The following is a 24,161-nucleotide window of genomic DNA, read 5'->3' as shown; positions in this document are numbered from 1 at the left end:
GAATGGATTGTTGTCACTTTTTTCACGTTTTGAATGAATTGTTTCTTTTATTTTTATGTATAGTTAATAACCGAACCAAACCAAACCAAAATCGAAAACAACCAAACCGATAAATGTATATTATATTTGGTTTGGTTTGATTTTGATAATTTTAAAACCGATTAAGTTGGTTTGGTTTTGATTTTGACCAATAACCGACCCAAACCAAACCGTGAACACCCCTACACACAAGTGCAGCAACAAAAACATTGAAATTAAACAAAAGAAAAAGAAAAAATAAACGACTTGAAATGACGAGTGCCTAATAATAATATTTTGTTACGTGTATCAGCAAAAATCCAGAACTGTTTGACAAACTCAAAAAAGGCCAGGAACCCAAGGTACAAGATCCCGTTTGAAAATAAGTGATATTTTAAATAATTAAAAAATACATTAATGATGTTATTCCAATTTTATCGTTTGAGTGTTTTACGTAACCAACAAACTACTGTACAATTTTTGGTGTTTGCGTGCTCGGATTCACGAGTGAGCCCAACCAATATCCTCAACTTTCAGCCCGGTGAGGCTTTTATGGTTCGAAACATAGCCAACATGGTCCCTCCTTATGACAAGGTCATTATACATAATTAATTCCCTAGCTATAATAATTAATTTGGTTAATTATTTACCTAATTTTAATTAATTTATATTGGATTTGGCATTGTAACAGCTTAGGTACTCGGGAACTGGAGCTGCCATCGAATACGCTGTTCTCGATCTTCAGGTAGAAAATATTCTAGTCATTGGTCACAGTACCTGTGGAGGTATCAATGCCCTCATGAGTCTTCCACAAGATGGTTCTGAATCAACGTATGTATCGTTATTTAAGTTATATACACTCAACCTGATGACTAATTGAATAAATTAATATACGGTATATGTGATGATATTGCAGTGAATTTATTGAGAATTGGGTGAAAATTGGATTACCTGCCAAGGCCAAGGTGCTAACTGAGCATCCAAATATAAGTTTTGAAGAACAGTGCAAATACTGTGAGAAGGTAAAATAATGTTTTGATCTAATAGTGTGTACGTCATGTGTAAAAGTCAACTAGTACTACTTTATTGATTAGATATGTATACTAGAAATAATGGAAATGAATAAACTGCAGGAAGCTGTGAATGTATCACTAGCCAACTTGCTGACCTATCCATTTGTGAGAGATGGTTTGGTGAATAAAAAATTGGCATTGAAGGGAGGTTACTATGATTTCATTAAAGGAGAATTTAAGCTATGGGGACTTCACTTTGGTCTTTCTCATCCTTGTTCTATCTGAATATATTCAACTACCATCTTTCTAGTGGGAGAATAGTGACACCTCTTGCTCTTTCTTTTTCTTCGTATTGTATTCATCTATATAGTTCAGAAAATGTCTAAATAAAATAGAGGGTGGATTCTCCCATTTTATGGTAGAAGACAAGTGGTGAATTGTCTTTGTAATAATGACTATGTTCGTTGTATTTGTGACGGGGAAAAACCTCTTTATCTTTATGAGTTATAGGTAATGTTTACGTACGTTCTACCCATTTGGGTATGTTGTTGTAATAATGACTCTGTTCTGCAGAGGGAATTGGAATAAATAATATTGGAGCAACTAATTTGTTTTACTACTAGTTCAGTAAGTGTGGTCATAGTGATGATTTTCCTTTTGTCTTGGGCTTATTATTGGGTGAAAAATGTGGTGAACAATAATACTGCACTGCACTGGCCAGTCTTAGGAGTGGAATCAATTCACTAGACGTTACAGTAGTCAAGCTCTAGCTGACGGAGCAAGGCCAAGGGCTGTTATTTCAAATTCAACAAAGTCTTAAAGAATAATATAGGGTTGGGGTTCTATTATCCATCGATCTCATCTACCGAAATCATTTCATTAAGAAAAAAGTAAAAACATAGTTGTCTTGCTTACTACCTCCCATTCCCCCACTCTATTAACCTAAACTCCTTTTAATATTCGTGCATCCAAGCCTTGACTCTTTTCAATATTCGTGCGTCCAAGCTAGATGAGCAAAATTACGGCCCACACATTATGAACAAGGCAATTATTTTCTTAGTATATGATAATTACTTGTGAAGGCAATTTGTATAAAAATGGACCAACACAATATAACTTGTGAAATTGTAATTTTCTATTGTTCTACTCGTTGTAACTTTATAAAAATTATTTTAGCATAATTTCATAAGAAAGGGGTTAAAAATTATTTTAGCAAATTATATTTATATTATAAAAAGTATACATTACTTTAGAAAATAGGCTAAAAAAGATTGTTGACACATAGGGACACAGTGCGTCGTTCTTCAACTGTATTTCGGTCTGATAATTTGAAAATGAAGATTTAGGACGTGGTAGTTAATTTCATATGCCACGTCACTGAATCGGCGTCCATTTGAAAGCTGAAACAGTCGCTGTAAGAAGAGGAACTCCCGGGCAAAGATTCTGAGATTTCGGAATTTCCCTAACCGCCTTTTTTTGCTTCTTCTCTACTTCGATTCATCGGTAATTTTCGGTGTTCACTTCACTGTAATTTGCATAGCAAGTGAGAAAAAAAAGAGTGAGAGATGGGGAACTTGTGGTCGGCCGCCGTAGAACCTCCACCGCCTATGGTCTTAGTTCCGCCGCTCTTCGATTTTCCTCCTCTCGCCGCCCGTACAAGGTTATTCTAACCTCTATTCTCAATTATCACTATTTATTTTGTTTGATATGTTCCTTACAATTTGCTGGGAAATCGAATCCTCACCTTCACCCTCACCAACATTATTAAGTTTAAGTTTAGATAGTGAACTAATAATTTCCATTTGAATGCTAGCTTCAATTTGGGAAATCGAACCAATTTTTTGCCTCTTCGTACAAGATTTAGTTATATATGATGGTCTTTGTGCGGTGTAGGATGCTGGAATCATCATATAACATGTTGTTTGGGAAACTGGCATTGAGATGCCTTTTTGAGGATTATTTCGAGGAAGCTAGGCATTTTAGCACCAGAATTATGCTTAAGCCAATTGATGATCCACACGTTGATTTGATTGCAACTGTATCCATCTACATTCTTATGAATTTGGTTATATTAGTAGCTTGTATGAGTTATATCCCTCCAGGTCTCAGTCTTTTCAATTCTTTTTATTTTGGCAATGTGCTTGTGGGCATTGGTCTGGAAAATGTTGGGAAATTTTTCATACCATAATTCACTATTAAGAGGCAAGAGCAGCTTCTACTTGGAAAGGTTTTGTTGCTGGTCAATTCGAAATATGTAGCTTTGCGATTTCGATTGTCTACAGAGAGACAGATTTAACATTTTTAAGTCAGTGGCTGTGGACTACCATAATATCCATTATTCCTTTGTGACTATGTTTTGAACTTAGCATAATTATATGTTTTTAAGGTTCTTCGGTAATATATATATATGTTAAATTGGTCGAGCTGAAGTTGTAGATGTGCCACACATGCAGTCTTCATCCCCCGCGGATTGTCAAGGTACTAGTGTGCAAAATTCACCTTCCTCAGTAGTTTATGTGTTTTCACAAATTTAGTTCTCAACTTCGTCAACTGTATCTTCTCTCTTGTAAAAGATTACCTTAGGCCTTGACCTGTGTTTTCCATCAAGTTGTCTATGGACAGTATATTGGGTATAGTTTTAACATTTTCCTTGCCTCATGACGGGTTAACTTGACAAGAAACAAAGTTTTTCCTTAGCTTGCTTAGGTTGGAGGCCCGCTTGATCACAAGCCTGAGGAGAAAATTGTAGGAAATGCACAATTTCGGTGGCAAAGGTATTCTTATCTTTTGCTTTAATTTTATTTTGGCTTCTTGAAGATTTATTATCTTCGTGATGTGGTTTTTTGCACATGGTAAACTTCTTGATTATCTCTGAAAGTGCAAATTGTGTTCCAGTGATGTTGAGGATCCACATACGTTTGTCGATCTTTTCGTATCAAATGATGATCCGTAAGTCTAAATCACTTCCCTAAGAAGTTTCTTTTCTTTCTTTAGATTGAAAAACAACAGTACCATTGTTCTTCCATTTGCTTCTTTTCTAGGACACTGCTGATGAGATCATGTGCATTCTACCCTAAATTCGGGTTTGGAGCTTTTGGCATTTTCCCAGTGCTTTTAAAGAATAGGTTGGTTTGATTCTGTTATAGACCGGGATGTCAGAGTTGTTTGTCTAGACTTGTGAACATGTATTGACTGATATATGATCATTTTGAATGTCCAGAGTATCTTCACAAGATTATGGAGTCATGGGTTTGAGATATGGCTCATCAAATCTCTCGGTTGGAGCTACTCTTATGCCTTTCGCTTGTATGTGACATGCAATGATTAAATTACTAAGTTTTATGTTCATACATAATGAGACCTGTTGTTGCTTACATGAACTTTCTTTTACTAAGTTTTCTGGTCTGGACATTCCTTTTTATCAGCTGTGAGTGGAATAATCTTTTGCTGTTTCTTGTTTAATTCATAAGTGGACTAATGAATGTTGGTGCAGTGGGAGATGATGTTCCCAAAAGTGCATGGCTGGTGAGCAAGATGGGAAGGTTAACCACCGGGGTGCAGTATGAATCACAGTGTAATTTTCTTGGACTCTACCACTGACTTAATTTCCTTGGTAAAGAGATATTCATTATTAAGTCACTAGTAAACAAGATACACTCCTGATTGGAAAAATTGATTTTGTGCTGATTAATTCAACAAAATAAGATGTCTTATTCCTGCCTTATATGCGTCACATATCTGACCTTTGTCTACCAATAAAATAAGATGTGTAATACATGTCTCTAATCATGTGCAAGGAACCCATTTGCTGTGAACATGCATGGCCACTTCACATGGTGGAAGTGCTTTAAGCTTATTTCGATGTTTTATAGGGTAAAAGCTTGGGTATCTAAGAGAAAATGTTCCGTTACAGTTCATAAATTGCTTCTTAACCCAATGATGCATGCATGCATAGTGAGTGAGAGAGAGAGAGAAGAATAACTCAAAATTCATATGGGACAGTATTTTTATTGGTTCTGTTTACTATTGATAGTTGGAAGCAAATATGACCAAAAGTTTAAGAACTTAGAAAATTGGAGCTGTGCTATTGGCTACGGAGTGGGATCAGGCAGCCCTTTGAGCCCATCCTTCAATTTTGGCCTTGAGCTTGCGAAAAGTTCACAGGTTTGTTGCATTTCCTTATTTCAGTGGTTTGCTAAGATCTCTTTTGTGATAATTTTCTGCACTACCGCAAAACCCTTGTTCTCATTTGTTGCTATAGACTTTTGGGCCTATTTCTAGACCCATTTTTGGTTGGTTCAGGAGAATATTTTATGAAGTTTTATTGTGCTAGATACTAGTTGGTTATGCACTGACTATTGTTTTCGATTGCATATTTTGTAATTTGTACCTGGGGCATACTTCTAATATTAAATATTTTTTTCTGCAGTTTATTGCTTCATTCTATCAACATGTGGTGGTTCAAAGACGGGTATGCTTCTCTTCCTTAAGGAAGTGTCATTCAGGATGTTTAGCATCATTGTTTTTAAATGCAATTTGGATTTGCGTCAAGGCGAATTTATTTTGGAAGTATTGTCTATTTTAATCAGCAGCATGTGATGATAAAAGTGCAATTTTGCTGAACGATCCACTAGAATTATGTTGCATAATATGCCACTAACTCCTCCTTTTATCTTGGATTTAGATATTTGTTATAGTTAATCTGTTTTTACGCCTATTTAGTACATACACTATGTTCTCTGGGTCTTGGCAAGTTTTCCTTTTCTGCTGATTTGTCAAGTTTTCCAATTCTTCAGGAGTGATGTGCAATAGACAATCTGGAAAGCAAAATAAGTACACAGGAAAATCATAGAGGTCATACCACTAATCAGATTAGAAACGTGGTTTCGCTGTTAGTTTTCCGAAAAATACAGAGGCGATAAAAGTTTTTATTAATGTAAAAAGCTTTAATATGAGATCTCTGGTTTTGATGAACATCTAATTTGAAAAAAGAAACAGAACAATGTGTGGTTGGTTATTTTGATTTACGGCTTTTGACATTATTCTAGAAGTTTTCTGTGCTTCATTAAAGGTAGTACTAATACAAGTAATTTATATAATATCAGGTGAAAAATCCACTAGAAGAAGACGAAGTAGTTGGAATTACTAACTATATAGATTTCGGGTTTGAGTTGCAGACAAGGTATTCTGAGATAGTGTAGCAAGCTCTACGCTGGCCAGAGTAGAGTAGGATCTGACTTGGTTGTAAACTTTTGTGGCAGTGTAAATGATGAGAAAGCTCCGGCCATCAGCATCCACGATTCCACTTTTCAAGTTGCTGCATCTTGGCAAGCTAATAAAAACTTTTTGGTCAAGGTAATCACCTTCTGGATTTTCTCTTTTGCATACTAACCAAAACCAGGGGTAATAACTGCAAATGTTACTTCCACAGGGAAAGGTGGGGCCTCTAAGCTCATCTGTAGCTTTGGCGTTTAAGTCATGGTGGAAACCTTCCTTCACTTTCAATGTTTCAGGTAATAATGATTTATGCTACACATATAACATAATCAAAGAGTGTATTTATTTTACTGTTGTAATTTTTAGTTTATCCCGCCCCTGAACACTAACTGTATCACAATATGTGCTAAAACGATATCGTGAAAGAATAATTTAACTGTTGGATTTTCATGCCAACTGGTGTCTGCCCTTCTCATATTAAGAAGTATAGATCAGAAGTGTTGAGCCTCAGTGGCTGATGATATCTGATAATCACTTTATGTTGGTTGACAGCTACTAGAGATCGGGTAAAAGGAGCAACAGCCTTTGGATTTGGCATTCGTGTTGACAACATTAGAGAAGGAAGGTTGGTTATCCTTCAGTTGTATATTGAGTCCATATATATTTTCACAATTAGTAGATATCACCAATTGTACTGCCAGCAAGCTACCAAAAGCTGGCTGACAATTTCCTTTAATGGAGAGGCAGGAATCGTTACCAAGTGTAACTTGTCCAGTAGATATCATAGGAACTTCTTGAAAAGATTTCTTAGTTCTCGATATCTTTGAAATTGCAGCTATCAAAGGGCTGATCCAAACTTTGTAATGCTGACACCAACCAAGGAGCACTTGGCAGAAGGCATACACTGGAAAGTTGGGAAGAGACCATTACTTCAATCTGATGTGAATTCTGGGAATTTTGATGGCATGCCTAGGGAATTAAGACCATTTGGCAAAATGTTGTAGTCTCATTTGATTTTTCAACTTGTCATTCTTATAGCTTTTGAGTAGTAGCCTCTGCGGTGCCATAGCACAAAAACTTTGTGCTATTCTTTTTCATCTTGTTTAAACAGTTTAATCTGGTTAGATAGTATACACATGAAAAGTGCTCTCTAGTTTTGTTCTGGAGGACGACTATGGTTGTTCTGCCTCTTATCTAGGTGGTTGTTCCAATTCATTAAAGCAGAATACATTGGTGTAAGCGTCTAAAGTTTCAATCCCTGAGATCCATTAGATAATGAACTATTGGTTTTAAGTCATCTCTGACGATTAATCAACAATTCGAAGTGCCTTTCTTGCGTATTCTTGATAAACCAGCGTTTATATATAGATGTAGGACGATCCGTTTGGGAAGTAAGACAGCAAACAGAAAAGGAAAATAGCAAGCAAACTAATCTTTATAAAATCTTTAAGAAAAAGATATATAATCCCCTGATTCTTCTCTTCACGGATGTTCTTGATTTGGTGGAATACTTGCGGCCGATATGTTCTTGATTTGGTGGAATACTTGCGGCCGAAGAGCAAGGATGCTTTATGTATTTCTATGTGTATGTATGTGTGTATATGTTGGTCTTATGAAGACCTCTTTATATAGGCTTGAGCTAGGGCTTTAGGGGTATTTTGGTCCGAGCAATTTTGACCCCAGGGCCTAAGAACATGAGTTGGGCTCATCTTGTCAACTTAATGGATTGACCCAGATATAATTTGGATTTGATTTAAGTCATATAATTTTGACTTAAATATTAATCCGACTTTATTAACCAGTAATTTGGTCAACGTATCATAAATTTAAGATTTAATCCAAATTTAGTATGAATTTATCAATAAAATTTCACTGTCTACAATCGGAATTCCTTGAACTCGACATGTTTTATTCAATGTATACCTGCATTATTATTGTAGGTTCTAATTACCTTCCTGAACTTGGCAACGTGATGTGATAAAGAGCGTGAATAAACTCGATCTCTTTTAAATGCATAATATTGATAAAAATTGAAAAATCAGCTTCTAAGGGATTATCTTTCAACTATTAATTGTCACTAATAAAAATAAACAAATGCAAGCGTTTAACACATTTCCATCGTTTGCAAGAACTTTTTTTTCCCTTTAAAATCTAATAACTTGAAAAAACTAATCTCATACTATGCTTTTACTTTTAGCAGCTCTCTGTAGAAGCAAGAAAGAAGAGATATATAATACAACAAATAAAGAATTTTGCAATAATTATTTAGCGGTAATAATAAATATGATATTTCTAACCAACATTTTATATAATGCCAGTAGAAATTTTAGCGCCTCTAAATATAGTAATATTAATTCAATTATTGTTAAATATTTTTGCAACAAAACATAATATAGTAACTAAAATATTTTTTATTACCGCTAAAAAATCTATTTTGTTGTAGTGATTAGGGGTGTACAAAATCGAACCGAAAATCGAACCAAACCGCAAACCAAGTCAAACCGGAAAAATACCCGACTAGTGGTTTGGTATTGGAAAAAAAAAACCCGACTATATTTGGGTTGGTTTGATTTTAACTAAAAAAAACCAACCCGACATCATATATGTAATTTTAAATTTTATTTTATACATAAAAATATTTACTTTGATATAATCTTAAAATATTTCTTATATTATTTCATAGTTTTTATATTTTAATATATTATTTCAAGTTAGAATTCGGAATGGTCCAATAAAGATTATAGTTCATAGATGTTGATAATTATAATAAAACTTAAATCAAAATCAAATTAATACTAATGCAAAAAGAAAATCAATTCAACACTAAGAATGACAATAATATTGAATATTTGTTCTTTAGTTTTACATTGGTTTAGTATCCCAACATAACTTATCCCATCATAACTCATATTCAAACCAAACGACCCCTAAGAATGACAATAATATTGAATATTTGTTCTTTAGTTTTACATAGGTTTGGGAAATTAAAATACATAATTTAATTTTAATTTTCCTTAAATATTTAGTAATGTAACTAATACTTATTAAACTTATTTTAGCATGATTTATAACTTTTAAATTATGATCATTTTCGTTATGACTTTGTAATATTTATTTTATATGATGATTTCATTATTATTTTTTATTGAATATTTTAGTGTCATCAGTACTTATCTCATATTTTGTGTTATTTTCTTAAGAAACACCTTAGATAATTATATTTTGGTTGGACTAAAAAAATATTTGGAGCACAAGTTAATTATATGTTTGTATGCAAACTTTATCGAAAAAATCCAAAAAATCTGAAAAAACCCGAGGTTTATTAGTTTGGTTTGATTTATTAATTTAAAAATTTGACACAATGGTTTGGTTTGGTATTTGAAAACCCGAACCAACCCGAGGTTGAAAAATCTGAAAAAATCCAAATTTTTATTAGTTTGATTTGGTTTATAAATTTAAAATTTTTACACAAATGGTTTGGTTTGATATTTGAAAAACCCGAACCAATCCGGTTATATACACCGCTAGTAGTGATATATGGACAAAAAGATGTGGGCAATAAGGTCGATCAGTCAAAGTTTGGAACTTTTCATTTCTCTTTTGTTTCGAACCTTTGAATGATAAAAAGTGAAACCTATCTATAGAGAAAAGAAATTAAAGTAGTCGCATATGCAAAAAGGAAAATTAAAGGAATGAACTTGTCATGCACGTACGTGTTTATATTATTCATTCTGCATGCATAATTTACCTATTTAATTGTTTCTTATTTATGAATCAATCTCCTAACTTCCTTTTATATTTTAATTAGTCATCCAAAATTTATTCTCCCCTAATTAGTACCCCCTTAATTTGTTAAGTTTTTGAGATATACTAAAACATTAATTAAACTTGGTGTAACTGTAGAGTCTATGATTGGTGAAAAGAAGTTACATTTCATATGTGACTCTTTTCTTTAATTAGTTTTATTTTAGATAAAAAAAATTATTTAATTATAATTTAATATTTCAATTTTTCGATTTGTACCTTTAACGATACTAGACATGTTGTTATAGTTGCAGAAACATCATTATAACAAATTTGAAACCACATGTCGTAGCACAAATATTTTGTTTTTTAAATGGAGGGTTCAATCAAAAGGTATCACGTAAAATAAAATCGAGAGGATAATTATTTAGATTATGAGAGCAAGCTCTGTTCTAGTTGTCAAAATTAAAGTAGCACAAATAGCAGTAGTTGTAGCAAATTGTAGAAGAAGAACAAAAAATGGTTTCATAACCTTCATATGCATGCAGAGTCAAAATTTAAAGTATATAAACCTAGAATTTTATTATTTCAAACGCGAATTTTGTATCTTAATTTCTAACTCCGCCTTGTAGTGATGAATATAGGGATATCCTTCAATATTCACATATACATCACATCAGTACACATCCACTCTCACTACGTACGTACACGATTATTGGTGGCTTGCCTTTTGACCGTTTTGATTTTTGAAGAATCTTATGCTTTCTAACTTTTTAATTTGTTACGTACCCAATCCGTTTGTTAAAGAGAAAAAAAACAAAGGAGCCATGTCAAAGAGAATAATTGTCTGTATATCCTTTTTTCGTATTTTTAAAGATTTCTCCAATGAAATAATTTTTTGGAAAATATTATGTTAAATGTATTTTCCTATCATCAACACTTCATTTAAGTGGTGAACCACAAATTTGCATACTTCTATGTTTGTGATTAAAGTTTGACTCCGCTTTCGTAGTGAAATTTCGATAACAAGTATTTCATTGATTCAAGAATAAGCAAGAGTCCTTTGAGTTGACGGTCTTGAAGAGAATTAATCAGATAATTACATTTTTCTAGTGATGATTTTAATTATAAAGATTATAAACCTCATACAAATTATTGAGACTAAAATATTAAATATTTATTGCTAAAAAAACAACTCCATCCATCCTCACCATCCACCGATTAGGGCGGGTCTTTAGAGAATGGAATTCAACAATTTTTACTCATATATAAAATTTTATCAAATATTTATAAGTATTTAATTATAAACTCAATCTATTATATATTAATTTAAAATTATAATAAAATTTTAAATTTTAAATTCTGAGTTTACCTCACTCGATATCCTACCTAGTAGGCTAGCACATGTCGCTCCAATCCTAGTTCCGGCACCACCCCACCACCCACTCCTTCACACAATCACTTCTTAAATCCATCCTGTCTCTACCTTCATATTATTTATTATTATTATATAAAACTTATTTAAATGAAAATATATAAAAACCTAAATGTTCTCTGGCATATTCATTCATACTCGTTACGTATTTTTCACCTTAATTTGTTGACAGTCCCATACTAGACAATATTTAGGTCTGAAAACACGTGGCACACAACTTACATAAAATCATTCTTACATAACGTAAACAATTAATTGACCGCGATAAAGATTATTATATAAAGAAAGGGAACAAATTTAATTAAAAGTCATCATCAATAAGGTTTGTTTAGTCGATGGAATTAGAATTTAGATATAAATGGATATTTTTATGAGATTAGCAATTTCACCTCCTCTATGGAATAGCTTCGATGAACACAATTATTTCTAATTTTATACCCTTCTAGTGCAATATTTTTCTCTTTTGCATTATTTTAGTTATATGCCAATTTTACGGATAATAATTGGAGATCATGATAATTTACCAAAGAATTATTGCAAGCAATTTATTATAACGATTAAACTGTGTTAATGGTTAAACTAATTAATTTTCCTTTATCGGCTAACTTAAATATTTATCAATTAACTTGTAGTTTATGTCGACTTTTTTTTCCCAGAAAATATATATATGGCTCCACTTATCAAGATAGTTGCAATCATTTTTGAAAAGGATAAATAATGTCTTAAACGTATTAAAAATGCTTTTCTTTCATTTATTGGATTAAATTTGTCCCTTCTTCCACTTTTTTTGGCTCAAAAATGTCCTTAATGTACTAAAAATAGATCAAATTTGTCTTTAATGCTATTTAAGCCTGAAAATAATGTCAGAGACAAATTTGATCCAATAGGTAGAAGGATGACATGTTTGAATCATGTTATAGTAAGGGTGTTTTGAGCCATTATAAGGTGGAAGGAGGATCAAATATCCCGTTGGTAAAAAGAGACATTTTAAAATCATTTCTAATACGTTAAAGAACATTTTTTATTCTTTTCAGTAATTACTTTTGGGTGATTTATTAGATAGTAGATGGAAATTTTCCACTATCATCAATATGTAGAAGTTTAACTTTCTAAATGTATCCTCCCTCAGCTAGAACCAAAAAAAAGAATAGAAGGGTCCCAGGTCTCAAGAATCTACTAAATTACTACTATTATTCTTCAGACAAGAACTGTAAATCACTAAATTTACATCCTTTCTCTAGCAGCATCCATAATATACGAATATATTAAGTGGGGTCCCATTTTGGTCAAAAAGATTGAGTTGAATAAATAGAGTTACTTCTAGTATTTGTTAATGAAAAAAGGAGATTGACCAAATATCTTATGGTGAAAATCTTAGACAAAGAATGTAACTTTAGAGGAAGAAAAAATATCTGATCGTATCTTAGATAATCATAGTTAGCAAGTGGGCAAGTAATGCCCAATCACATCCACAACCTTTGACTTCGAATCCTACGTACTATATATGATTACGTAGGTTGTATAAAAAAGTATGATTCACATAATTATTATATAATATAGTATGATTCAAAGTATTATTATATATAGTATGATTATATAGTATGTTCACATATCCCTAGTTCTAGTTAAGGAGTTAATATTACTTAGATTCACGCTAGTTTGTAATATTATGAAACTTATTAGATTTTGAACTTCAGATATATGTATCTAGCGCGTCCAGATATACATGAGGTTAAAATTAAGTATAATTTGTTATAGATACACTATATCTAAATGGATTTGCATGTGTATCTAATTCTCTCGCTCGTCACTCTCCTATCGTGCTCGCCACTCTCTCTATATCTGGTATCCCAGTTACATGTATCTAGTGTGATTCACATGCATTTAGAAACTTGCTCCCCACCCTCCTATATATCCCGCTCTCCTCTCTCCTTCTCTCGCACGCTTTTCTCGCTGTTAGTATCTCAAAATATATGTATTTAATATGATTCACATGTATTGGCTATAAAAAAGAAATAATCCTGTTCCTAATACTTTAACCATCCTACATACACAACCCTTACCACAATTAAATAGTGAAAAAGGAATAATAATTTTGGCATAATAACATCTGAAATTGTTACAGTAAGCTATGACATGCATAAATCCTTATCATATTTCAAAAAAAAAAAAAGAAGAAATATACGTATATCTCCCTCATGAATACTCTACACAGAGCTTAATTTGCAGCCGCCTGAATCAGTCCCTTTATGAATCTAAATAAGCTTATCTGAATAGGTAAAAGTAAAACTAACATGATCATAAAGAAGGAATACCTTAGTGCATTATGACATATTGCATTAAGATTTCCAATTTCTTATCCTGTTATATCATATAGTATAAATATTCTTTATATCAATATATCTTTGTCAACTCAAATAACATAAGTATATATTAACGTTAATTTTGGCCTTTCTGACAGGACATGTACGGTCGAAATTAATTTTAACTTGAAGAGTCCTTGATAAAGATATATATGTATCAATAAAGCATTTATTCTGATCACTTCACATATAGAAGATAATTACAACCATAACCCTGGCATCTCATTCATTCCTAACTTTAACTTTTACTTGAGCATATATCATATTTAAGGATGATAAAATTAGTTCATAAGAATGTAATTTATTTAAATTGTTTGAGTTTGAATGAGTTAACAATTTGTTCACATATTTATAACTCTTAACACATTTGATCAGTCTTTTTCAAGCTATCTAAAAGTTATACGTTGATTTGAAATATATATGTAGCTATCAAATAGATCTATGAAAACTATTGTCAAGATATTTTTTTAATAACTTTTTTTTGTTTGATGAATTAAAAATTATTATGTAATTTAACAAATTATTTTTTAAAAACAATTTAATTGGGACATGACTATTATGTATCTTATCTTAGATTCAGTCAATTTCAGTCCAAGTAATATTTAAACGATTAATAGCTCACCTATTATTAACTCATTTTATTTTAACATATCATAAATTCAACATTTAATTAGCTCATCCATTTGACATCCCCAAATTGATATGTACACCTAATTAGTTAGGTTACACAAGAGTCAAACTACAAATATATTACTTAATGTTTACCTTTCAAGTATAGTTGGTAAATTTAGAAAATGAATTATATTGACATGTAAAATTTTCAATTTTTTTTAGAACCTTAGATATGAGTGGTCTTGCTGATTCTAGGACATGGTGCTGCCAAATATTCTAGTATAGTCAGAGGCAGAGCTAGGTGGGGTTCGTTGGTTCGATCGAACCAATATTTTTACTAGATCTTGTATTTGTACTAGAAAATTAAATAAATATATGTATGTTAACTTGTGCCCCCTAGCAAAATCGCTTGATGACTTAGTGGTAATGAAGAAGTCGTGGAAATGTTTTTCACAATAATGTTGTAGGTTTGAACCCCTCTATATATTAAAAAATCTCAAACTCTTAATCCTGACTCTGCCTATGAGTATAACCCAAATAGTGGGGTCCCAAGCATTTTGATTACTACAAAGGTTTTTCATTTTGCATAGTTAACCAATCTAGCTATATATATTAATTAATATACCAATCTTATAAAAATGAAAATTTTAATCTATATTGTATACACGATATTTTAATAATGTAGCATCAAAAAAAGTGTCAGAGGCTTCATCTTCTGTTACCTATATAAATACCTTGATGCCCTCTCAACTATTCTCACCCATCTCCCTTCTCTATTCACTTTTCAATATTTTTCAAGCACTATTATTACTGTCATGGGTCATAGCTATGAGTCTTCTGAGACTCTTAGGTACTATATATACATATGTAGTTTTTGTTTTTCCCAAAGTTTTACTAATTAACTTGTTTTTGTATCGTATATATCACTCCTACTTGTTCAACACTATACTTTGATTCTGCCCTTCTAAAAGGAACATCGGCTCTAACAATTCCATCGCCGTCTATCAAAACGATCAGAAATGTTAAAAAAAAGTAGGCATACTACGTACAAAAAGTTCACGCCCTTCCTTATCTCTAAAGATAGGGTGTCCTAACCATCCAACCACTATTCCATCCCCGTTATCCATTGAACCTGCTCTGAATAATCCTCCTTTTCCCGGATTATTGCCTATGTAATCATAAAAAGCTATTTTTTCAGAAATTTTAGACCAGACTTCTAATAAACTTTGATTTTCCGCTAGCCCAGCACTAACTCTTCGATATATATTAGTATTCTTTCAAATGGATTTAAATTATATACGATTTTTATACTATATATCAGCGAATTTTAATCTATGATGAAGTTTTAAATAATGTTTTATCATATCTAACATTACTTACCTTATATATAAATGACTAGATTGTGCAAATTTGTTTATATTATATTGTCAGTACGTAGAACTTAACCCCTCTAAAAATTCATGAACTACAGGAACAAATGTGCAGCATGCTATAGGCAGTTCAACAAAATGGAGCATCTAGTTGAACACATGAGGACATCTTATCATTCAGTTCATGAACCCATATGTTGGATTTGTAGAAAACATTGTCGATCTTTTGAATCTTTGCGAGAGCATCTCATTGGTAATCTTTTTTTTTCTTACTAGTCTAGATAGAGGCGGAGCTAGGTGGGGGTTCGGACGAACCTTCTAGCTTTTTTTGAAGATTTTGTATTTGTACTAGAAAATTAAATAAATATATATATGTATATATATTAATTAACTTGTGAACCCCTAACAAATTTGATTGACAACTCAGTGGTAAGGAACAGTTGCGGAGCCACCTTACCATTCCGAACCCCCTTTCGCAGAAAATTATATTATTTTTACATGGTTAAAATATTTTTTTAGGTATATATAGTAGATGTCGAACCCCCTTCGGCTACTTCGTGTGTCTATTTCTTCAGATTTTGAACCCTCTTATCGAAAATTCTGGCTCCGCCACTGGTAAGGAAGGGTCGGGCGGTGAAAATGATTTTCACACTAATGTTGTGGCTTCAAACCCCACCATCAAGCATGTTTGCAATATTTTTCTCTAAATTTACAACCCCCAAAATCTTAATTCTGGCTTCGCCTCCGAGTCTAGTTAACTTTTTTCTACTAAATTAGTCACATTATTGTAACATGATTATGCGTTGCTACCAAATTGTGCTTTATATGGGATTTTTAGGACCATTGCCAAAGGCTGAGTGTGAGAAGATTTTCAAGGAACGAGGATGTGATATTTGTTTGACATTCCTTGCTAGCCGGAATGCACTAAGGGCTCACAAGGAATCATGTCAATTCTCACGCTCAAATAATGTATGCTTATTCCAACAACACAACTATGGTTAAACGTAACTCAACTGACACCTTATTTTTTCTCATAGTTTTAAATATATTTGTTAATTTTCAGGGTTTGCTCTATCGCATGACTAGGTTGGGATTAGGATTTCAAGATGACCTAAAAATTGGCAATAGTCAAGGAAGAGTTGTTGCTCTTTCCTGCAAAATGGTGGGAGGTGGCACCGATGGCTCTCTTGATCTTTGTGCAAGAGTTTGCCTCATTGATGAACATGAAAGAATCCTCTTTGAATCCTATGTTGCACCAAATATTCCCATCACTAACTATAGGTAATTAATTAATTAATTATCGTACTAAAGTTTAATTAATTAACATAATATAGACGATTTGATCAATAATATTGTTAATGTTTAGGTATGAAATATCGGGGATAAGGCCAGAATACATGAGAAATGCAATGCCACTAAAGCAAGTATCAAGAAAAATTCAAGATTATCTTTGTAACGGGGAACCTATTTGGCAAATTCGTACTAGAAGTGGAAGGGCAAGGATCCTTGTTGGTCACAATTTGGATCATGATTTAAAATGCTTAGAAATTGAGTACCCAACAATAATGATAAGGTAAACACAACATGCATGTACAATTAGTAATATGATAAGAGAATAAAATTTACTAAATTACATTAATTACTCCTATTAATTACAATCAAAGTAAAAATTATATGTAAATTTCTCCTATTGTTTAATGTTTTTTGTTTTTAATATTTTTAATTTGTATGTAGGGATACGGCAAAATACCCTCCACTAATGAAAACAAGCAAGCTGAGCAACTCACTCAAGTACTTGAGCAAAGCTTATCTTGGGTACGTAAATACTTTAAATTGTTAATTATTGTGACTTTTTATGTTCAAATTCACACATCGTCCTAATCAGAATCAATCTTAATTGTCTTGTAATCGAATAGATATGAAATTCAGATAGGAGTGCAAGATCCATATGATGATTGTGTTGCAACAATGAGGTTGTACATGAGAATGAAATCACAAGTTCATAAAAGGGAGAATTATCCACTTGCAACTGACCCACAAAATCGTAATAATTTTGCATCATGGAGGGAAAATGAGCTTGAGAAGATGATGCCTCCACAATTACTAGAAATCTCACGATCTGATTATTATTGTTGGTGTTTGGATTCCTAGGAAATTGATCTACTGAACGACAATCGACTATGATAAATACTTATTCAATAATGTAATAGTATTACTTTTTATTATTACTACGTCTTTGAGTTGTTTTGGTTTTTGATATAATGTATGAAATTATATGACCATTTTGATCTTTAATTCTACTACCTCCGTCCATTTTTATTTTTCATGTTGCGCTTTTCAAAAATCAATTTGACAAATTTTCAAAGTTAAATTAGATTACATTAATTCGATATTTTAAACAAAATAATTAGATATTCAAAAACTATACTAAAAGTACTATAAATTGTAATTTCTTGCATATCAATATGATAAAAAAATACATCGTAAAATATTGGTCAAAATTCTTATAGTTTAACTCTAAAAAAGAGAACCATGAAAATTTAACAATTGCCAGGTATTAGTCTTTTTGAATACTTTTATTTATATGCATTAAGTCATTAACAATTGTAGTTTAAATACATTAATTAGTATAGTTATTTTGTTTTGTAAAGATCTTTGGATCAGAATCTTAATAGGATATGATCTTTCTAAGATGTAAAATGACGTTAGGCTTTATGTCCCCCTCCATTTGGTTTGAAAAAAATAAAAAATTACTCCTTCCGTTTCGTTTTATATATGTCATCCTTTTTTATAAATAGTTGGATCAAAATACTTGTCATTTTATAAAATCAATGCATAAATTATCATATTCTTCCTATTATACCCTTGATAGAGTAATTAATTAGTCTTGAAAATATATAATTTGACCAACCTAGGAAAACTAATAAGTAATTAATATTCATTGGAGTACTTCATACATTGATTAATTACTCTCTCCATTCACTATTCTATAAAATCTGCTTTTTGAAAATAAACCAAAAATTTTAAATAGTCATCCAAATGCATTTTAATTTTAGAAATCAAGCATATTCATCATTTATTAAAAAGTTGACTTAAGAAAACATTAAATAAGGGTAGAAGGATAAAGTTGCTTAATTTCTTAATACAAGTACAATCTAAAAAAGTGACATATAAAAAGAAACGGAGGGAGTAACAATTTTCTGTTAAAGTTAACAGACAAATTTAACTTTAACAGAAACTACTAAATTTTACAGTTAAAATATCAAAATAAGCACATTTTAGGTACATTAAACACTATATTTATGAAGTGGTACCTCCATTCCATATTAATTGAATTTTTGAGGCATTTTTCATTTTTAAATTAGCTTAATATATTGTTCAGTTTTCTAGACTACTTTTAGATCCAATTTTACCCTTTATTTGAATTTCAATGTGATGACTTCAATAAATTTGACAATAATTAATAAGGATAAAAATGAAAAACTATATTTAATTTATGTCTTAATCTACTTTTCTTAAAGGACGTGAAACACCTCAAAAGTTCAATTAATATGGAATGAAGGGAGTATAAATCAAGGACAAAAATAATTCAAACTCAAGAATTATTTTGACCATTTTCTCTCAAATATTCTAGAATAGCCCAATTGAGGGCCCCAAGCATTTTGACTACAACGTAACGGCTTTCTGTCTTGGATATTTAATTTAGTCCATATCTATTAATTAAGATACAATCTAATAAAAGTGAGATTTTTAATGCATTTGATTATTTACAAAATTTTGCTTAATTAGCACTCAAAAAAAATTCAAGGATTTGTCTTCTGTTACCTATATAAATACCTTGATGCCCTCTCAATTATTCTCATATTTCATTCTTCTCTATTCAATTTTAAATATTTCTTAAGCACTATTGTTGTTGTCATGGACCATAGTTATGAGATTTCTCAGACTCACAGGTACTATAAACACGTCTTTTCACAAATTTTACTAACTTGTTTTTGTCTTTCAAATGGATTTTTATTATATATGATTTTTTTCACTATCAGTGAATTTTAATCCTTAAAATAGATTAATTAATGTTTTATCATATTTAACTACACTGATCATGTATACAAATGATTTTTTTTATAAGTCATCACTTAGCTTTAACCCCTATATATCATATCGATATATAACAAAAAGTTACAAAAGATTAGAGGGGGACATGGAGTCCGACCTTACCTCTAACCTATCAGAGGGATTAGTACAATTTAGAGTAACACCTAAAAAGTTGATGGGAAGGAGTAGCTTATACAAGATCTTCGCATCTTAATCAAAAGTCATATTAACTTTACAAAAAAAAATTACTATTTTCATATCTCCTCCTCATTGAAGGAAGTTGTCATTTGTCTAGTAGACTTAAATTTTTAACCTTGCTCGATAGTTGATGATAGGAGAGGTAGAAAGTTCCAGATCCACTAGTAGAAGCCAGTTTGGCTAAGTGGATATGTATTTTTTTACTACATCGTAACAACTTTATGTTTTGCATATTTAATTTAGTCAATATGGAATATGTATCTATTAATTAAGATACAATCTTATAAAAGTGAGATTTTTAATGCACTTGATGATTTACAAAATCTTGTTTAATTAGCACTCAAAAAATTTTCAAAGGCTTTGTCTTCTGTTACCTATATAAATACCTTGATGCCGTCTCAACTATTCTCACATTTCATTCTTCTCTATTCAATTTTTAATATTTCTTCTTAGCGCTACTAATGTCATGGACTATCATAGATATGAGACTTCTCAAACTCTCAGGTACTATATATATATAAATGTCTTTTCACAAAGTTTTACTATCAGTGAATTTTGATTCGTAAAAATAGGTTAATTAATGTTTCATCATATTTAACTGCACTAATAATCATGTATATATAGATGGTTTTTGTATAAGCCATCACCTTAGATTGTGAGTCTTTGGTGTGAGGGGTTATCTTGACCCCTATCATATCGATATATAACAAAAAGTTACAAGAGGTTAGAGGGAGACATGTACCTTATAACCTAACCTATCAGATGGACTAATACTAAGAGTAACACAAAAATTCTTTTTTTCTATTTTCATATCTCCTCAAAAGTTGCCATTTGTCTAATAGACTTAAACCTTTAACCTCGCTCTACGTACAATTGTTGATAGGAGAGGTAGAAGGTTCCAGATCCACTAGTAGATGTCAGTTTGGCTAAGTAGTTGTATCGTCTTTCTATCCTTTGGCTGTTTTCTCGAGCTTTTGAAATAATAGCTGAATTATTTACAAATTTCATGGACTACAGGAAATGTGCAGCATGCTATAAGAAGTTCAACACAATGGAGTCTCTAGTTGAACACATGAGGACATCCTATCATTCAGTTCATGAACCTATGTGTTGGATTTGTGAAAAACATTGTCCATCTTTTGCATCTTTGAGACAACACCTTATTGGTACGTATATACAAAAAAAAATTCTAGCAAAAAGTTCTAATTAGTCATATGACTTATAACATGATTATACATTGCTACCAAATTTTGCTCTATAATTTTTTTAGGGCCATTACCAAAGGCTAATTGTGAGAAGATTTTCAAGGAGCTAGGATGTAACATTTGTTTGACACTCTTTGCTAGTCGTAATGCACTAAGGGCTCACAAGGAATTATGTCAACTTTCACGCTCAAATAATGTATATATGTTTATTCAAACTCAACAACTTATCCTATTTTGCTCAAATCTTTATACTAATTGTGATGATTATTTTCCAGGGTTTTCTCTATCGCGTGGCTAGATTGGGGTTTCCAAATGACTTAAGGATTGACAATATCCAAAGAAAAGTTGTTGCTATTTCTTGTAAAATAGTAGGTGGTGGCATCGATGGCTCTATTGACCTTTGTGCAAGAGTTTGTCTAATTGATGAACATGAAAGAATCCTCTTTGATTCCTACGTCGCACCAAATAGGCCAATCACTAACTACAGGTAATCAATTAATTAATTAATTAACTAATGTACACGAATTGAATAATAATGTGAATGTTTAGGTATGAAACATCGGGAATAAGTCCAGAACACATGAGGAATGCAATGCCAATAAACCAAGTAGCAGGAAAAATTCAATATTATATTTGTAATGGGGAACTTCTTTGGCAAATTCATTCTGGAAGTGGAAGGGCTAGGATCCTTGTTGGTCACGATTTGGATCATGTTTTTAAATGCTTAGGACTCCAATACTCATCAGTAATGATAAGGTAAGTGACAACGATCAATAACCTAATAAATAAGGCAATTAATTATGACCTGTTAGTGTAAAAATTATTGTATTATATTATGTAAATTCCTCATATTGTTTGACGTTTCTTCAATATTATTTTTAAATTTGTATGAAGGGATACTGCAAATTACCCTCCACTGATGGACACAAACAAGAACAGCAACTCACTCAAGTACTTGACCAAAACTTATCTTGGGTACGTACGTAAATACTTTAACTTGTTAACTATTGTGACTTATATTGTTTTTTATCAGTTTCTAAATATGAAAACTTAATTTCAAAAATTAAAATCAAATTATGTTGTGATTGATAGATATGAGATTCAGACAAGAGTTCAAGATCCATATGATGATTGTGTGGCAACAATGAGGTTGTACATGAAAATGAAATCACAAGCTCATAGAATGGAGGAGTGGCCACTTGTTATTGACCCAAAAACTTGTAATATTTTTGGGTCATGGAGACAAAGTGAATTTGAGAAGATGACGCCTGCACAATTGTTGGAAATCTCACGGTCTGATTATTACTGTTGGTGTTTGGATTCCTACATAAATTGATTAAGAGGGGGAAAAACACTCTTTATTAGACAACATTTACTATATTTACGTATTCAATAATGTAATAGTAGTTCTTTTTACTATTATTATTTAGTAAACCCGTACTTCTTTATTTGGTGACATGAGATTCAATGATGATGTTACAATTTTTGTTGGTATTATTCGTAATGTATGTGCACCATATAGGTGCAAATGACTTCCTTTAGAAAATAATTGTATTGATGCTCAATTGCATTGCACCTTGCACAAAAAGGAAAAGAAAGCTCAATTGTATTGATGCAATTCATGTCTAGCTACAATATATAGGTTGTGCTTTGGCGTACATACATTGTAGAGTTGAAATAGAGTTCTACTCGTTAGTGAGAGAATATATTATCTTAAAAGTATGAACTCTCTAACTTAAATGTAAATTATTATAATATTTCTAAATTTAAAATAATCATTTTTTTCACATTAAAGGGATGCGATTTTTTCGAAGAGTTCTGATCTATAACTTTTTCAAAGAGATGTAAGGTGTCACATCACATTATTTATTTATATTATAAACATATACAAATATTTTTGGATATTGATTTCATAACTTTCAATATGCATACACTTAGTATTCATAAGAAAGTTTACATCAATTATTTATAGGAACCTATAATATATTATTCCATTTATAATCATTTACTTATATTTTTGGTTTGATAACATTGACATTAATTTTAAAAATAGTATATTACTTTGATATTCACGTGCAACGAACGTGCGTCAAAACTAGCCGTCCGGAGCCAAAAAGACAACTTTTTTCTTTCAAAAAGCATAACCCCAGCATATCAGTTTTTTTTAAACCAAAAGGGCAAATTCGCTTCTGACAAAATTGACGTCGTTACTTCGTTAAAAAAAAAAAAAATCGCTGCCCTAACAGCGATTCTGTCCAATTTTTTTCTTTTCTTTTTTCCTTAAAATTGTTGTTGTGGCAGAGATTGTCAAAAAAAATTCTAACATCGCTGCCCCTGCAACGTTTTTCTAAAAGAAATATTTGAAAATTAAAATCGCTGCTATAGCATCATTTTTATCAAAAAAAAAAAATTAGTTCAAATCGCTGCTATAGCAATGATTTTCTTTTTAAAACATTTTTAAAAAATCGCTTGCCAGGCAGCGATTTTATTAATTATTTTTTAAATCACTGCCTTTGGAAAATGAATTTCCCACAGCATATGTATGGTTAAATTAATTTATTTTTTTTAAATTCCGTAAAATCGCTGCCTGGTAAGCGACTTTTTTTAAAAAAATTTAAGAAATATATATATATATATATATATAAAACGCTTCTTTAGCAGTGATTTTAATTTTAATTTTTTTTTAGAAAAACGCTGCAAGGGCAGCGATGTTAAGGAAAAAAGAAAAAAAATTGGACGAGATATTTTTAACAGAGTAACGGCATCAATTTTGTCAGAAGGAAATCGCTCCAACAGAAGCAATTTTGCCCTTTTGGTTAAAAAAAAATAAAAAAAGTTATCATTTTGGCTCTGTACTCTCATATATATGTGTGTGTGTGTGGGGGGGGGGG

The 24,161-nt window shown here is 31.5% G+C and overlaps 3 protein-coding genes across 3 annotated transcripts in view; all 3 read left to right on the top strand.

The window, feature by feature from the left end:
- Positions 1–1,647, top strand: part of LOC102589374 (carbonic anhydrase, chloroplastic-like) — a 7,470-nt gene extending 5,823 nt beyond the window's left edge. Inside the window, exons 4-8 of the mRNA XM_006357089.2 lie at positions 332–380; positions 496–612; positions 710–849; positions 935–1,040; positions 1,152–1,647. Of these exons, the coding sequence (XP_006357151.1) occupies positions 332–380; positions 496–612; positions 710–849; positions 935–1,040; positions 1,152–1,316 (577 nt within the window). The 3' untranslated portion in view covers positions 1,317–1,647. The remainder of the gene's footprint in view (positions 1–331; positions 381–495; positions 613–709; positions 850–934; positions 1,041–1,151) is intronic.
- A 654-nt stretch (positions 1,648–2,301) lies between these two features.
- On the top strand, positions 2,302–7,487 carry LOC102589054 (uncharacterized). The gene is made up of 14 exons (XM_006357087.2): positions 2,302–2,691; positions 2,925–3,069; positions 3,738–3,805; positions 3,927–3,980; positions 4,073–4,156; positions 4,252–4,337; positions 4,525–4,605; positions 5,065–5,195; positions 5,461–5,502; positions 6,137–6,213; positions 6,293–6,386; positions 6,463–6,544; positions 6,801–6,873; positions 7,084–7,487. The coding sequence occupies exons 1-14, from the start codon at positions 2,597–2,599 to the stop codon at positions 7,250–7,252; spliced, it is 1,281 nt and encodes a 426-aa protein (XP_006357149.1). The 5' UTR covers positions 2,302–2,596; the 3' UTR covers positions 7,253–7,487.
- A 13,044-nt stretch (positions 7,488–20,531) lies between these two features.
- Positions 20,532–22,606, top strand: LOC102578351 (RNA exonuclease 4-like). Its single transcript, XM_006357138.1, has 7 exons — positions 20,532–20,569; positions 21,083–21,231; positions 21,336–21,466; positions 21,546–21,757; positions 21,820–22,026; positions 22,165–22,245; positions 22,363–22,606. The coding sequence occupies exons 1-7, from the start codon at positions 20,532–20,534 to the stop codon at positions 22,604–22,606; spliced, it is 1,062 nt and encodes a 353-aa protein (XP_006357200.1).
- The last annotated feature ends 1,555 nt before the right edge of the window (positions 22,607–24,161 follow it).

Source organism: Solanum tuberosum, unplaced genomic scaffold, assembly GCF_000226075.1.
Source record: "Solanum tuberosum cultivar DM 1-3 516 R44 unplaced genomic scaffold, SolTub_3.0 scf00241, whole genome shotgun sequence".
NCBI lineage: Eukaryota > Viridiplantae > Streptophyta > Magnoliopsida > Solanales > Solanaceae > Solanum > Solanum tuberosum.
Note: the sequence above shows the minus strand (reverse complement) of the source record. Positions and strands in the feature narration are given on the sequence as shown.